The 17,155-nt window shown below is 35.3% G+C and overlaps 3 protein-coding genes and 1 pseudogene across 3 annotated transcripts; all 4 read left to right on the top strand.

Moving 5' to 3' along the window:
- The first annotated feature begins 653 nt into the window (after positions 1–653).
- Positions 654–6,829, top strand: LOC121249192 (annotated as a pseudogene).
- Positions 6,830–8,691: 1,862 nt separating this feature from the next.
- LOC121249147 (glutaredoxin-C2-like) lies at positions 8,692–10,321 on the top strand. Its single transcript, XM_041147845.1, has 4 exons — positions 8,692–8,860; positions 8,993–9,081; positions 9,902–10,000; positions 10,107–10,321. Exons 1-4 carry the CDS (start codon positions 8,805–8,807, stop codon positions 10,184–10,186), a joined length of 324 nt encoding a protein of 107 aa, XP_041003779.1. The 5' UTR covers positions 8,692–8,804; the 3' UTR covers positions 10,187–10,321.
- Positions 10,322–11,331: 1,010 nt separating this feature from the next.
- On the top strand, positions 11,332–13,182 carry LOC121249145 (glutaredoxin-like). The gene is made up of 4 exons (XM_041147844.1): positions 11,332–11,572; positions 11,670–11,758; positions 12,733–12,831; positions 12,958–13,182. The coding sequence occupies exons 1-4, from the start codon at positions 11,517–11,519 to the stop codon at positions 13,035–13,037; spliced, it is 324 nt and encodes a 107-aa protein (XP_041003778.1). The 5' UTR covers positions 11,332–11,516; the 3' UTR covers positions 13,038–13,182.
- Positions 13,183–14,489: 1,307 nt separating this feature from the next.
- Positions 14,490–15,234, top strand: LOC121249144 (ubiquitin-40S ribosomal protein S27a). The gene has a single exon (XM_041147843.1). It carries the CDS (start codon positions 14,577–14,579, stop codon positions 15,045–15,047), a length of 471 nt encoding a protein of 156 aa, XP_041003777.1. The 5' UTR covers positions 14,490–14,576; the 3' UTR covers positions 15,048–15,234.
- Positions 15,235–17,155: the final 1,921 nt, after the last annotated feature.

The raw sequence follows: 17,155 nt of genomic DNA, 5'->3' as shown, positions 1-17,155 counted from the left end.
AGCTTTAAACAATTTGTAATTAAGTATTTCCGTTACTAGTACTGCAAATTAACTCTTTTTCTTCTTCGTGCATGATGCCAAATGATCAGCACCAATATACTCGTACTGCAAATTAACCATCAACGACATTGAAGACAACTGTCTTGAGTTTATTCTCATGTACGTACTTTTCTATTTCGTACACGTAGTTGTATATGAATCATGAAAATTAGATGTGCATAGCTTGCCTTTTGAAAGTAGAAGCATGTCGGATGCTTCGCATGATATGATCATCTTGTATTTGCTAGACGATGTGGATCATCGATCCATGACAAATAATTTCTCAATTTATTATATTGTTCACTTGAATGATGCAAAAAAATTTTTTGTGCACCATCCCGTATGACTACATCAACTAAAATTTGACGTGTAACTACTGAAAATGATTAAAATTATAAAATTTAAATTTAAAAAACTAATACAATATGAATGGCATTATAATATTATATATAAAATGGTACGTATTTATAGTACTAGTCTATTAATTTTCCACTTACCACGATCACATGAGATCACATGATCGCTGACACTCGTTTCATTGCATTCTTTCCCTTCATTATACTCATTCTATTTGTTTCAATTATATATATTTTTTACTCTGTTTTTCGATTTCATTACATTAGCTCAGATATTGTCTCCACCGCACTACAGTAGCGCCATTCACTTTTTGGGCTGACAAACAGCCGAAGCCTAAACTCTTGAAGCCCGAGCAACGCGTCCCTCTCGCTCTCGCGTATATAAAACGGTCCCCCTAAAACTAAAATCCCCGAATGCTTAGCCTGAGAGCGACGCCATACCGTTTGAGCGCCATGTCCAGCGCTAAAATTTTAACCTCGTCGTCATCGTCGGTGTCGGCGTCTATGGCCCGAGAAACCCTAGACTGCAATCGCAACTCTATTCGAGTAGTGCGAGACTCTTCGATGGACTTCTACGTGGGAACAGTGTTTCGTTCGCTTGTTCTCCCTTTTCTTCTTCTCGCTGCGCTCATGCCTCGCTGCGGTGCTACTCTTCTTCGGCTGGATTTGATAGAATTCGGGTGCAGAATCCTATTGTGGAAATGGACGGTAAGTTCATTTAAACCCATGTTGTTTACTTGTTCAGCGGGTGCTCTGTTTTGGTCGTGAAAAACATAGAGGAAAATGAAAGCGAAACGAAGTTTTTGAATAATATGAAATCACATCTTACTTCTTTTTGCTCGCGAAAATGAGAAACTCAATCCAATACATTCTAGTATCTGGAACGCGCGGAATATATAAATGGCTGGACCGATCTTCGATTGTGAATGCCCTTGTTTGATAAATGCCCAGTACTATTTGATTGTCTTGGATTCCTTGTTTCTTTTTCAATAGTGTTTTCCGCAACCAAATGGAACATTTGTTGTTTCGTAACGTGTCTCCTTCTGAAGCAGTTTTTAATATTGTGCATGATTTTGTTATATCTTCTGTGCTATTAGGCGATGAAATGGCAAGGATCATGTGGAGAACGATAAAAGACAAAGTATGAATTTTCCTTTTGACTGATTTCCTTTTTTCGAATGGAATTGTAGATGCATCTTGATTTGGTTTTTTGGGAAATTCTGGTTTTCTGTTGCAGCTTATAACTCATTAAAAATCTATTGCAGCTTTTATTTCCATATTTGGATTTGGATATAAAGTACTTTGATTTGGGAATTTTGAACCGCGATGCAACGGATGACAGAGTTACTATAGAAAGTGCCGAAGCGGCCCTTAAGTAAGTGATTGGGCCGGAAATATGTTAAAATGCGTGTGTTGTGGTAAAGTGAGTTGGATTTTATACCTCTTTTTTTTTTCCTTTTCTTTTATCTGTTTTTCATAATATGAAAAGGAGAGGGCATTATAAGCTGATTGTGTTCACCAAACAGAATTATAACAAATTCATTGGGTGATACAAGAATATGGGGATAAATAATTGGGGATAAATAAAAGGCTTTAAGAATAGGAGGCAAATGCCATGTGAAAGTGGTCATAGGTGGGTAACTGATCAGAATGTCTGTTTAGTTCACCTGGTTACTGAATTATAATCATATATGGTTCTTGTGACCAGAAGAAGTCATGTAAAGGAATATGCCACTTTAATTTTGGTTTAGCCGTTTGCTGGTTGAAACCATAGTGATCAAGGGTGGATGACGGGCGAGCTTAAAGATCAGGTTTTCTGAAAGCTGGGGTTACAGAATGTTGTTGCATCTTAATTAAAGTACGTGTATTGAAATTGGCATAGATAAATTTTCATGGTGGTGGGAAAAAAACTTTAAGTAACATGTTTATACTAGCTGCTCTTTTTGAATTCTTTAAACGTTCATGGAATGCTTTTCTCAATGCACAAAACTAAAGCAAATCAAAATGCAAATGTGTACACTTTATTTGAATTTACTGTTTCTCAGTTCACCTTGACGTCTAAAGTCTTAACAATATCTGAGACATTTTTTCTGTATTTCATTTTAACCATATACGTACTGCAGGTACAATGTTGCAGTAAAGTGTGCTACAATTACTCCTGGTTAGTTATTCCTCATTTTCTCCATCATCCATTATTTTCACCAGGAAATGTTGTTTTATAGACATGTTGACCTTGCTGGTCCGTGTTTTATAGACATATTGACCTTGCTGGTCCATATAATGATTATGGTTATCAAGTACATAAGAAATTGGTGGTGCTCTTGCTGCTTAAACATGGGTTATGATTTTGTTTTGAGTCACAGAGAATTATTAGCATTTTGCAATGCAATATTTTGCAGATGAGACCAGAGTCAAAGAATTTGGGCTGAAGGCTATGTGGAGGAGTCCCAATGGCACAATTCGAAACATCTTAAATGGTGTGTGTTTGATAAATTGTATTTTCCCTCATAGAAAGAAAGGGTATAAATGCATTTGGTTCTGTTATTTAGTCATTTATCAAATAAATTGGGTTCTCTCTCTCTCTCTCTCTCTGGTATCAGATAGTTTGGCATTCTTGACTTACATGAGATGTTTGTTGTGACAATGTTTCCTTCAATGGGAAAATCTGGTCTTGATTAAGTATAGGCTAATGCTGTCCTAGTTACATACCGACTTATCGAAAAAGCTGTCTTCATTACATACAAAGTTTTTTTTTTTTTAATTTATTAGAAGTAGCTGCTATCTTTTAAATTAAATTAATAAACTGTAATTCTAATTCTAGTTACTAGGGTTCCATATGAAGTTTCTCTGATGTTCTTAGCACAATCAACTGTCCCAAAAAAAGAGGTAACATTCGGTTAGTGATAGTGGAATGTTGATGTTGCCAAATAGATGGAATTGCCAAAACTAGCAGTTGTCCCAGCTTTAAGTGACCTATCATGAATGGTACAGGTTATTTGTTTGAATGCTTTCAACCTAGACACCTGAAAGATACATGTTAGTTGTTACAAATAATCAACATATGCACATGCAAAATTTTTCTCATGTTTTCTTTACTGTTTATATTTCTTTCTTTTTTCCCCTTACACTTTTTTGCACTTCTTTTTTTTTTTTTTTTTTTGGGGGGGGGGGGGGGGGGGGGTAGGGGGTGGATTTAAAAGAGATGTGTTGAAGTGAGGTACTGAAGGGTTGCTGACTTCTATAGGTACTGTTTTTCGTGAACCCATCCTATGCCGTAACATTCCCAGAATTGTTCCCGGTAAAGTTCTGTCTTTCATAATATTGAATGCGAGATTAAATAAAAAAAAATCAAAGGCTGTTCAGCGCTTATTTTCAATTTACAGGTTGGAAGAAACCCATATGTATTGGTAGGCATGCGTATGGCGATCAGTATCGTGCCACGGATACAGTCATTGAAGGGCCAGGAAAGCTTAAAATGGTTTTTGGTATGCTAATTTTACTTTTCTGTTCATATATGAGCCGAAAAGCTTTTGTTGTCCCCTTATCTGTCCGTTTTGTCCTCAGTCCCTGAAGATGGGAGCACACCAGTGGAGCTTGACGTTTTTAATTTTAAAGGACCGGGAGTAGCACTTGCTATGTATAATATTGACGAGGTTTGTCTAATCATATTTCAATTCTTTAATATGCATTTCAGTATGTGGATTATGCATTTTTGACAAAATTGTGTGAATTGTCAGTCTATTCGAGCTTTTGCCGAGTCGGCCATGTTACTGGCATATGCAAAGAAGTGGCCTCTTTACTTGAGCACCAAAAATACCATTCTGAAGAAATACGATGGCAGGTAGTTGTTGCATTATCTGTTCCATTAGCTGTGCTTCTTTCCCTAAATTCATCTGAACCTTGGACATTCACTAGCATATTCTTTCAACCTTTAATGATTATCTGCATACCGCAATGTTCACAGTTTTAGAACTATTGCAGGTTTAAGGACATATTCCAGGAGGTATACGAGAAGAAATGGAAGCAAAAGTTTGAAGAGAATTCAATATGGTTTGTTTTTGTCCACTGTAAAGTATGATGTTCTATTTCCATGCTCGGCATATTTTCAAATAGTTTACTGAAGGGCTATGTTGCTTTAAGGTATGAACATCGGTTGATAGATGATATGGTTGCTTATGCACTAAAAAGCGAAGGAGGATATATCTGGGCTTGCAAAAATTACGATGGAGATGTGCAGAGCGATTTACTTGCTCAAGGTGCACTAAAGAGCTTATTCTGACTTTTGTAGGGTTGACTACATAAATATTTTTGACATTTCTTGTGGCCATGGCCATATTATGTACTTATGATAATGAAGTTTACTAGTTCATTTTTCAAGTATCTTCTCTTAAATGGGTGATTGGTTAAGAAATAGTATGACTAAATGGTTACGAACTAGGGATTAGAACATTTACATTTGGAAAAAGAACACTTCCATTGAGTTTCTTTTTTTTTTAAATTATACTAGTGGTTTTGTGAGATTTGTCTGTTCATATGTATTGATGCAAACATGTGTTTGCAATGCCCTTTAGAATTTATATATTTCTTGTGCCTTTTTTCCCTTATTTTATGAAGATTTGATATTGAAAAAGTTGGGTTTGCACAATTAGTCAACCATCAGCGCACCATCCATCCTAGGAGAGCAGAATTTAAAGTTTTTCTAAGCTCATAAAAGTTTTCATATCCGGCAAGAAGTGCACCCTTAGTGATACGACTCTTCTGGTGTGTACATTGAGAAGCCAAGATAGATGCTAAAGCTGGCCCTAGTCTGATACAAAGCAAGAAACTTTGTTGCTCAATCATACGTGATATAGTTTTCTTTATGCGCTGAGTATTAAGGAAGTTCTTGAGTACAATGCGAAATCTTGATAAAATATATAAATGGACTCCTCTTTATTAATATGAATGACCCCGTAAAGTGTTTGCAAGTGAAGTGCATTTAGTGAAACTGTCTGAACGTGTTTCTTTGATGCAGGATTTGGTTCCTTGGGCCTTATGGCTTCTGTGCTGGTTTGTATGAGATTTCTATTGCTGTTATTAATGTTCCCTGTATTCGGATCTTAGGATTATGCAAAATCTTAATAACTACAATTTGTGCAGTTATCCTCTGACGGGAAGACACTAGAAGCTGAGGCAGCTCATGGGACAGTAACTCGCCATTTTCGATTACATCAGAAGGGGCAAGAAACCAGTACAAACAGCATTGCCTCAATATTTGCATGGACACGGGGACTAGAACATAGGTCAGTTTTCTGTTTAAACTAAATCGATGTTACATCTATCACTCTAAAAATACCATCCTAGCAATGTCATTTCCAAATAAAAACATTGTCACGTGTTCTGACTTTACTGAGGCTCTTCACCATTATATTGGGTTCATCATATTCACATATGCATAGAGTTTATTGTTTCTTTCTCCCCCTTTCGAAATATGTTCAAAGCATTTATGTTAGCCTGTAAATTATTGAGCCTTGGTCATATATGTAAATAGATAGGTGTCACTTTAAAGTTTGATAATTTTAGGTTTTATTTTTTATATATTTATTTTTACCCTATTGATTCTACCATTGGATTCTTTTCTCTCCCTTTTCTTAGGGCCAAGTTAGATAAAGATGAAAGGTTGCAGGATTTTGTTCACAAGTTGGAGGCTGCATGCGTTGGGACTGTGGAGACAGGAAAAATGACTAAGGATCTTGCAATTTTGATCCACGGCTCCAAGTATGTTCCCTCTATTATGCGATGCCCATAATTATGTTTTTGGAACCAATTCTACAACACTATTTCACAATTCACATAACTATAAAATGAAGGTATAAATAAATACGAGGAATGAAATGAGTCTTGCAATACTTGTTATAAATAAACTTGGTTTAAGGACTTGAGTTGCCTGAATGATTAGTTAACTTCTTTCAGAACTTTGGCACATCTCTCAAATCTGGATTGCTACTAATTTTTTGGCACGTCTACAACTGTGGATATCTACTAATTATATTAACGGTTTAGTTTTGGAAGTCAGATTTTTGTAGAACTGAATATTGACGAGTAGATCGCTACCCATAATTCTTAATTACTGAAAGGATATTGCTGTCTGCAGGGTATCGAAGGAGTATTATTTGAACACGGAAGAATTTATTGATGCTGTTGCACAAAATCTCGAGGTCAAGCTTCGTGAACCTGCTGTGGTTTAAATAAACGAACATGACCCTATGAGATGGTCATTCAGGAAATCAATCCCAAGGCAAGAAGAATTTTTTGAGGTTTGATTGTTAGACTTACGAGGGGAATAGCTTTCTATCTTATTTATATTTTAATAAAAGTCCCAGTGCTTCAAACTAGTTTTACATTGGCAATAAGTTCTGTGTTCAATGAAAATTTATGGTTTGAAGTTCTGGCCACCCGGATTTTTGTTTCTGTTTGGTATTCTTCCTGTTTCATGTCATATTATCTGTGCCTCTTAAAAGATACTGGAAAGTGGTGGACCGAATTCCTACTATTTCCCAGCTGGGTTCTTAAGACTTCTCTATATTCTGCCTCATCCTTTGTAATCGTCCATCCAACCTGTCTAATGACTGCATTCCTTGTTAAACCACCTGTTCTGGGATTGGCGGCTCAAAGTTTGGGGTTAAGGTTTCTGTGAATAGTTTGGCAAGAAAAAGACTGAACAAAAACATTAAGGCTCGTTTGTTTTCGGAGATGAGGTGAATTGAGATTAAAATTAAAAAGTTGAATAAAATATTATTAAAATATATTTTTTAATATTAATTTTGTTTTGTGATTTGGAAAAACTGAATTGTTTATTTTATTTTGTATTGGAAGTTGAGAAAGTTGTAATGATTATATGAGATGAGATGAGATTAGATTAGATGTTTTTCAAAAGCAAACGGGGCCTAAAAAATAATAATCCTCTTCCAATTGGCGGTAATGGTACCAACACATACTAAAATCTTATCCGCAGGTGTGGGTTGAGCAGGTTTGAGTGTGAAAAAGGCAGATACTTTATATATGAATAACGATAAATATCAAGGATGGCAACGTGCGACATGATCCACTAATTAAATACAAACACAATACAATAATAACGGGTTTAGGTTTAGTCTTAATGGGTTCGGATCAAAACAGGTTGACTCATTAAGACATAATTGTTTAACGGTTGATAACGGGTTTACCCGTTATGATCTGTTAAAAAAGTTCAAGTTACAATTATACTTTTATACTTAAAAGTAAAATTGTTGAGATTTTAATTTTGATACTTTTATTGTTTTGATTGTAATTTTAGATTTGTAGTTAATTTTATATTTTTTATAGATATTATGATTTTAACATATATATAAAATTATGTTAAACTTAACCAGGTCGAATGGGTTGAAATGGGTCAGGTTGTGTTAACATATTTCATAGTATTCACTAACGGGCCGGTCAAAATAGATTGACACGACACAACCTCTTATGTTAATGGGTCGTGTTAGGCTTTTAGATTTTGACACGATAAGCTTAACATGTCGAATTATGATCAACTCATATAATATAATATATATGCTTTGACACAACATAAATATAATCCGTTAACATGATTTGACATCCCGAATAAATATATAATTTTTTTCATTTCTTTTTAGATTTTATTTTAATTTTTATTGATTATATAAAATTTAAAATTTTGATAAGAAAAGTATTTAGGCCTTGTTTAGAAAATGAGTTGATTTTAACTCGTCTCATTCTATCTAATTATTATAATTTTTTCAAAATTTTAAATAAAATATAATAAATAATTTAATTTTTTTAAATTTTAAAATAAAAATAATATTAAAATATTATTATTAATAAAATTTTTTCTCTATTCAAATCACTATCCAAACCTTATACTACCGTCCAATTAGTTGTATCATTACTATCACTCAGTTCAACTTTTTTTTTATTTATTTTTTATTTTATTTTATTTTTGTCTTACGTGGTACAAGACTGCTATCGGAAAATTATAAAGGTCTTCACGGTAGAAAAGTGTGTACAAGACGTGGCCTTATTATCAAAGTATAAAGATAATTAATTGGTCATACACGTTAGCCTTTTACATTCGTACATTTTTTTAGTGGTCCAAAATAGCCTTGAATGGCCCACCAATTTCGAAAAATCAAAACATCGGTGGCCACAAATCGATGCCCTCAAGTTTCAACGGTCCACTTCAGACCCAGATAGTCGGTGGCCACAAATCGAGGCCCTCAACAAGTCCACTCCAGATCCAGAACATTTAAAAAACAATTTCTTCCCTCTACATAATGACGCAATCCCCCCCACCCCCATTTGCAATCCACGATTCCACGCCGGTGCTCGTCTTAACATATTGTACGAGCAGTTTTCAGCTTTGGGAGAGAAATGGCGTTGCCGAAGGCCAAGGAGATCGTTACGTCCAATCCCGTCGTTGTTTTTAGGTTCCTTTAACTCTCTTTCCCTATACTTTCCCTATACGTGCTTGTGAAATCGTTTCCTTTCGATTTTGTGGCTTTATATTTGTCTGTCTGTCTGTCTGTGCGTATCATTTATATCGGTGTTTGTGATGACAGCAAGACATACTGTCCTTTCTGCAAGAAGGTGAAGCAGCTGTTGACTGAGTTGGGGGCCAATTTCAAGGCTTACGAATTGGACACCGAAAGTGAGATAAGATGCTCTTCAGATATTTCATTTTTGAACTGAGTGGTTTATCTCGTTTTACTTGTTTAACTGTTTCTTTAAAAGCGTCGGAACTGGAATCCCACTGTGTGGTCGTTTCGTTTATGCTCGAAATTTAAATCGAACTTAAAAAATTCAGTGAAGTAGTTGCAAGAATTTTGAATTCTAACTGTAATTCAATTTGGACTTAATCCAATTCTTTGTTATATAGTAATTTCCCGAATCCATTTCCCCTGGATTTCGTTTTCCACAGATAACGAAAGGTTCTTGTACTGTCTGCTTTGATGAGGTCGGACTTGATTTCGTTGCTTGAAAACAACATATAATTGATGCAGTATTACCATATCTTGCCATAAAAGCATGCATTTGGAAGGGTGTATATGTATATGAAGCAAGGAACTTATTTGTTTCTCATGACAATAGGACATACTCTGAATCATTTGAAAAAAGGGTTAGGATTTTGAGAAAGAGAAATATTTAGCTCAAATGAATTAAACAAAAATAAATCCACAAAGTGATATGACTTGACGTGATACTCTAGAATGTAAAGTTACTTTTATCGTAAAATATATCTAACGTATCATATGAAGTTTTGTGTAATCCTTTTATATCTGTAACACTTCTATTTGAGAAATTTTCTATCATGGAGTCATCTGGGATATGACTTCATTTATACACACACCACCTAATTTGTGATAACGTGTTAAATTTATAAAAAAAAAAGAGGGGTAATCATCATATGTTAAATTTTAAAAGGAGCAAATGAATGAATAAGTTCTTGGGTATGTTATGATGTCTTGAAGGTGATGGAAGCGAGATACAGGCAGCTCTCGCTGAGTGGACTGGACAGAAGACTGTGCCCAGTGTATTCATAGGCGGGAACCACATTGGTGGCGGGGACGGTGCGGTCTTGCTCATATTACATTTATATTTTGTATGGATAAAGAATTTTAACGTTTGTTGTTTTTGAGCCTCCATGCTTAAATATTCTCTTCTATTGTTCTGCAGCAACTGCAGCCTTGAACAAGGAGGGAAAGCTGGTTCCTCTGCTGACACAAGTTGGAGTAGTTGCTAATTCTTCTGCTTAAAATGAGCTTTCTATTAGTTATCTGGTTCATGAGTAAAGCGTAATAAGTGTCTTGTTTTATGGTGTGTTTATGTTTCTGTCTTATCTATCGATGCTTTTCAAAAAGCTAAATAATATTGGACGTGAAAATTGTGTATCTATCGGTTTATAATTATTGTTTTTAGGGAAACTTTGTTGTGGAAAGATATACACGTTAAGTGGAATCAAACATTCGGATGAAGTTATCGAGCAACATAAAAGTACTCTTTAATAATTTCAGTTTAAGCTCAAATTATTAAAGAGTTCACTCAAAAAATACATACATCTATAAGAGAAATGTTATAGACACAAAAAGATTTCATACGAGTAAGTTTACAATTTAACGTAATTTTATATGATTCATTATATCTATTTTTTTTATAATAAAAGTAACTTTGTAATTTAATATGTTATATTTATTTTATAATAAAAATATTTTTTTATAATAAAAATAATTTTATAATTTAATGTATTGTATTAAATTACATCAGTTTGTAAGTTTAATTTATATAATTCTTTTGTGATTGGTATTTCTCTAAATACATTAAATAACCTAAACCATATGGAACCGTATTATTTTTAGCATATATTAATTAATCAACTAATTATTTTAAGATAATTAACAAATCAATTGATTATATATATTATTTTGTTTCTGGTAACTGGTAAGCAACCATACGAATTGGTCTTACGCGGTTATTTCGGAAACTTTCATTGGAGAATCATTTGTAGGGTTCAAAGCAGCCCCAGACGTGCCCATCAATATCTTAAAAAGGATAATGCTAAAATGTGGATAGATAAATTTTATAAAATGTGCATAGATAAATTTTATTTACAACCTTGAAATAGGAGATTGCATATGTAATTTTATTCAAAAATAAATATATAATAGAAAAAATTATGATTATAAAAATGATATTATTGTAATTTTAATTTTTTTTTTATATAATTGTATGGGTTGGCATGAACAGTCTCCATTTAGAGATTTTATGTAGATTAATTTATTTAAATATACACATTAATGCAAATAATTTTTTTTTTTATTTTTTAAAATATTTTTAAACATATTTAACCAAAAAATATAAATTTATTAATAATCACTTATTTACTATTGAAAAAATAAACGAGTGATTACTGATTATACTCTTCCTTAAAAAAAAAAGCCTGCGGTGGAGGGTGGAGACCTTCGCAATAATTTTCGGTTCCCAGTCTCTATATATTTCACTTCTCACAAGAGCCCCGACTTGGTGCTAGTTCTCTGAGTTACTGTGCGAGTGATTTTACGAAGAGCTGTTGTTAGGTTTGGGAGAGAAATGGCGTTGCAAAAGGCCAAGGATATCGTTTCGTCCAATCCTGTCGTCGTTTTCAGGTCTCTCTATTTCTTTCTCTCACTTTGCTTATATATGAAATCATTTTCTTCTAATTTTAGGGTTATAAAGATTTGGATCTTGATATCGTGATGACAGCAAGTCGTACTGTCCGTTCTGCGTGACCGTGAAGCAGCTTTTGACTCAATTGGGCGCCACGTTCAAGGCCATTGAGTTGGACACTGAAAGTGAGATCAAAATCGCTCTCTTTATAGTTTTGACTCTAATGGTTTGCGCCGTTTAATTTCTTGGAGAAAGCCCAACCGCTTTATTGAGGCGTTGGAACTGAAATTCATTATTTGGCTGTTTTGTATGAATTTGAGGAATTGAAATATGACTTAAAAGTTTCATTGAAGCAGAAGCAAAAAGCTTTGATTTCTATCTGAAATTGATTATGGAATCAAATCCAATGCTTTACATGCAGTAGTTTTGTATATCCGACTCCCCTTAATTTCCTTTTTCACATATAACAATTGTTTGCTCTGTCTGCTTTGATGTGATTGGGTTTGGTTGCATGTACTAGAAAGAAACATATGGTTATGCAATATTAACTAGCATACTTTCAGCCTTGTCTATCTTGCTTTAAAAGCGTTTTTTTTTCCTATGCCTTTGAAGTGTGTATATGCATAAAAAGTAATGAACTTATCTGATTCTCATGGTGTTGTCAAGCTCTAGTGGTGTAGGTTTACTATGATGCTTTGATTCTTAAAATATTGTTTGTTGTTTTGTTATTCTACTTGCAAACCAGTGTCGAGGGACACATCTTTTTACATGGCAAGATTTGATTTGCAAGAGATTGGTTTTTAAACTTATCTTGCAAATCAAATCATGCCCAGTCAACAGTGGGGAGGGTATATCCTATACACCGGCTTGCAAATAGAATCTTTCTTTGTTATTCATTGGAATTAGATCCATCTAGATTTTCTACGGAAATTCCGTGTTAAATGCTTAAAAAAATCCTAATAATTATTCTTAGCCAAGTATTGTTTTTAATTTTTCCGTAAGTTTATGTATAGATGACAAAATCCAAATAAATTGATAAAAAATGATGGTTAGGATTTTGAGAATTCCACGTTGGAGTTATCTCAGTTAGGAAACTTAGATGATTATGATCCACTTAATTTTTACTTACAAACCACATCGTTGTAAAACTGTGTTGAAGGTGATGGAAAAGAGATACAAGCAGCTCTAGCAGAGTGGACTGAACAGAAGACTGTGCCCAATGTATTCATCGGCGGGAACCACATTGGTGGCTGTGACAGTAGGATATTGATCCCTTAAAACAAAACTATAAGCTTCCTAGTATCGCATTTATATCTGTATAAATTTAAGTCATGCATGTTTGTTTTGGGAGTTTATGCTTATATGTTCCCTTCTATTGCTTCAGAAACCACAGCCTTACACAAGGAGGGCAAGCTGATTCCTCTGCTGACAGAAGCTGGAGCTCTTCCCAAGTCTTCTGCATAAAGTTCCATGGATAAAGATATGGATTATTAGTGTCCAGTTTTATGATGTTTGTCTAATCTGTCCCAACTTTTTCAAAAACTTAAATAACATGGGACTTGAAGTTCTGTACTGTGGTTAAAGATCTAGTGAGCATTCCATATCTCTCTCTCTCTCTCTCTCTGTGTGTAAATTTTTCTGTGATTGTTGGTGTATGCCCAATAGTAAGATATGCATCATGCAGTTGCTTATAGGGTTTAAGGCATCTTGTTTCTCGTTTTAGGAATTGATCATTCCTGTGCGTGGGTTTGGATTTCTGCCAAACTCAGTTCTGTGTTTATGTGTTGTAGTACTCGTGAGTTTCTTTTAGATGAAAAATTATTAGGTAATTCGGGAGTACGATGAGGTGGTAGTTCTATTCCATAATGCGATGTTGTGCCATTAAAATCGTTTATATACGTACTATTTTAACGACATGTCATATTGTAATAAGATTGGAGTATCACTGCAAAATAATTAATCCTTTTGGATTGTGGTTATTAGGTGGATCTTTTTTCATTCTGACTTTCTAGGAAATTTTGGATTAGGAAGTCATGGTTACAACAAGAGGCTTTTAGATTATGTGGGGGAGCGTCCCGCATTCGTGTGGATTTTTTGTTATGTTAATGGACTTCCAGTCCACTGAAGATGTACTGGCCAAGTCATTTCCGAGACCCACACCTTGAGTTTTGGGCATCCTTCATTGCATGTATATGAGCATGGAATTAACTGATATGGGATGCCGGAAATGAAAGGATAAGAAACTTTTACAGTACAATCCCAATGAACAGCCTAATTAATGTACAGCATAGCAATCAAAGTAAATAAATTGAGGTGTGGACAGAGCATTCGCAATTCCAAAGGAGTTGGATCTGTTGAGTTCAAGAAAGAAAAGATTTCAATTTTTAACTGGGTTAAAGAAATTAGAGATGACTATGAACTTTGACACCATGCATCTCATAGATCAATTTTGTTAGGAAAAACTACAGGTACTACTTTTTTCAATTGTATCATAAAATATAAAAATTGTCAAGGTGTCCCCTATACCATCAAAACTTGAAAAATTACACATTTGCTCTGTGTCAAACTGAAAAAAAGTTAACACATTTGTAATGACCAACTTATATTTGAGGATGAAAATTTTCAAAACTTTGTGATTTAAGGTAGAAATTATCCAAATATTCAAATTGAAAACATTTAATAATTTTAATTTTTAATGTAAAACCAAAAAACTCTTCTTTTAATTTCAACCAACCAACCAATCAATCAATCCTAATTTTTATTTGCAATTTTTTAATTTCAAATTATTTGGGTCATGATACTTTATACAGGGCCGGAATTATAGACCCAAAGGGCTTTTAAAATGGACCTTAACAAATGACACTCTCCAAAGTCCCGCAGCTGGAGGCCCACCCAACCACCCGTCAACGCACGAAAACCCTAAATTCACATCCACCAGCTCCCATATAAGACTTCTCATCTCCTCTCCCTCAAACATCACCACCAAACGGCACGTCGGCAACCATGCAGATCTTCGTGAAAACCCTAACGGGGAAGACCATAACCCTAGAGGTCGAGTCCTCGGATACCATCGACAATGTCAAGGCCAAGATCCAAGATAAGGAGGGCATCCCGCCGGATCAGCAGCGCCTCATCTTCGCTGGGAAACAGCTCGAGGATGGCCGAACTTTAGCCGACTACAACATACAGAAGGAGTCTACTCTCCATCTCGTACTTCGTCTCAGGGGAGGGGCCAAAAAGCGCAAGAAGAAGACCTACACGAAGCCCAAGAAGATCAAGCACAAGAAGAAGAAGGTCAAGCTCGCTGTGCTCCAGTTCTACAAGGTGGATGACTCTGGGAAGGTCCAGAGGCTGAGAAAGGAATGCCCCAATGCGGAGTGCGGGGCGGGGACCTTCATGGCTAACCATTTTGATAGACACTACTGTGGCAAGTGTGGGTTGACCTATGTTTACCAGAAGGCTGGTGGTGATTAGAAAAATAAATAAATTTCGAGTCTTTTGGCTACCCTTCCGGACTCCGGTCGCTCTGTTTATGTTTCAACGTTTTTTGAGCCGGTAATTTCGGTTTTTTAGACTACTGCATGTGATAGTTTATATATGTTTTGGATTTATGGATATCTGGACTTGATGCAATTGATGAATTGAGTACTTTATTTACTTATTTGAGGTTCAAGTAATATGCTTGATTGGATTTAGTAAGATATGATTTTTATTTAGAAGATTATAAATATAAACTTAGACTCGCTGAACTATGCAATTTTTTTTTTTTTTTTTTTATAAGTAATAAGATATTTTATTGATCAAAAAGTAGGCTTAGCCCAGATACACTGGAAGAACTAAAAACAGCTACAAGGAAGCTATGGAAGCTGAGACCCTTCAAATCTAAAGCAATGACCCACATAAATAAAGTCTTCCAAAAAAAAGCTCATAAACTCTTCCAAAGAGCAGTCATGATCCTCAAAATGTCTATTGTTTGTTTCACACCAAATGCACCAAAGAATACATAAATGAGCCATCTTCCACTCAGCTGCTATCTGTGATGTCCGGATAATCCCTCGCCAACTTGTTAGTAGTTCCACTACCCTTCCCAGCATTACCCATGCAATTCTCATTCTACTGAAGAAGTAATTCCAGATTTATCGCACAGACTCACAATGTAAGAGTAGATGGTCCACCGATTCACCACTATTTCTACACATACAACACCAGTCCATGATAATAAAACCACGTCTTCTAAGAATATCAATAGTCAGAATCTTCTCTAAGGCTGCTGTCCAGACAAAGAAAGCAACATTTGTAGGTGCTTTACTCCTTCAAATGTTCTTCCAAGGAAAATTCTGTCAATGTTGCCTGGTAGTTGATTCATAGAAGGAGCGTACAGAAAAAATCTCTATCCTAGAAGGTCTCCATTCCATGTTATCTTCATTTGTGACAGCAATAGCAGCGTTATACAGCAGGTTAAGAAACTCCACCAACTCCACCACTTCCCAATCATGTGCATCTCGAGTAAAGCTAATGTTCCATTCTTGTGTGCCATGAGTTATAACCCGCAAGTCAGCCACCATAGCTTCTTTGTCCCGTGCAATTCTGAATATAATGGGATAAGCCTCCTTCAACGCTGTGTCTCCCACCCACACATCATACCAAAAGCTGATCCAATCGCCTCTGATGCAATTTCAGAGACAATTGCAATTTCTGTTTTGATCAGGGGCGATATTTGTTTTGTGCATAATCTGTTTTGTGGGTTTTAATCATTGAATTTTCTATAAATTGAATTATATGGATGCTCTGAATGGAATATTTTTGTAGGACTGAGCAATAAGTATGGTTTCCTTTTTCATTATAAGTAATTGGGAATTTGATTGAAAAAAACCAAAGACATAGCCCCACTACACAGGACTCTATTGTGGGGTAGTTAATAACAAGTGTCAGGGATTTCGTTAGTTTGTTATTAATCACTCCTCTACATAGACAAGATTAGCTACTTTCTTGGGGGAAGTGAAACTGTGAAGCATGCACTCGATTAGTAATGAAGTCGTGACTTTGTCCTCCTCCCTATTCACCCTGCTCTTATTGGGAAGGATTAGCTATTTGAGTTTGACCTCCTTGGCAGGTATTCGCCTGTTAATATGTGTGTACATTAAGAAGATAAAAGTTCAGTGTCACAAAGCTGATTCGAAGTACCCTTCTTTAGTTGTTTGCGAGCACCTTTATTTAGCTGTAGTGTTTGTATACTTAAAGAGCGTCTTAAAATGTGTTGAACCCTCGGTTGAGTTGCCTGTGAAACTGTTTTTGTTTTTTGGGCCCTCGGATAGTCTGGCACGAGATGTATAGATTTTGGATCAAGATTTACTAGAGTTTTCTGGGTTGCTTTGACACATACCTCGTTCACCTTGTTTGTGAGGACAAGTGCTTTCCCAGTCTCACAAACATGGTTCTTACAGATTGCTTCTGCTTTTAGTAAATTAGTTGTAGTCATGACTGGACCATACAGGCAAGAGATGCTGCAGGGAAACTTATCTTGGTTCGGTGATTATTTATTTGTTGGCATCGATTTCTGCTGCCATTTCTTAGTTGCTGTC

Source organism: Juglans microcarpa x Juglans regia, chromosome 2D (assembly GCF_004785595.1).
Source record: "Juglans microcarpa x Juglans regia isolate MS1-56 chromosome 2D, Jm3101_v1.0, whole genome shotgun sequence".
NCBI lineage: Eukaryota > Viridiplantae > Streptophyta > Magnoliopsida > Fagales > Juglandaceae > Juglans > Juglans microcarpa x Juglans regia.
This window is presented reverse-complemented; position numbering and strand designations above follow the sequence as displayed.

What these genes read in the sequence shown, in the direction of transcription:
- LOC121249147 (XM_041147845.1), top strand. Translation starts at nt 8,805, where the DNA reads ATGGCGTTGCCGAAGGCCAAGGAGATCGTTACGTCCAATCCCGTCGTT. An exon ending in AATCCCGTCGTTGTTTTTAG is followed by an intron (nt 8,861 to 8,992) that starts GTTCCTTTAACT and finishes TTGTGATGACAG; the next exon opens with CAAGACATACTGTCCTTTCT. An exon ending in TTACGAATTGGACACCGAAA is followed by an intron (nt 9,082 to 9,901) that starts GTGAGATAAGAT and finishes GATGTCTTGAAG; the next exon opens with GTGATGGAAGCGAGATACAG.
- LOC121249145 (XM_041147844.1), top strand. Translation starts at nt 11,517, where the DNA reads ATGGCGTTGCAAAAGGCCAAGGATATCGTTTCGTCCAATCCTGTCGTC. An exon ending in AATCCTGTCGTCGTTTTCAG is followed by an intron (nt 11,573 to 11,669) that starts GTCTCTCTATTT and finishes TCGTGATGACAG; the next exon opens with CAAGTCGTACTGTCCGTTCT. An exon ending in CATTGAGTTGGACACTGAAA is followed by an intron (nt 11,759 to 12,732) that starts GTGAGATCAAAA and finishes ACTGTGTTGAAG; the next exon opens with GTGATGGAAAAGAGATACAA.
- LOC121249144 (XM_041147843.1), top strand. Translation starts at nt 14,577, where the DNA reads ATGCAGATCTTCGTGAAAACCCTAACGGGGAAGACCATAACCCTAGAG.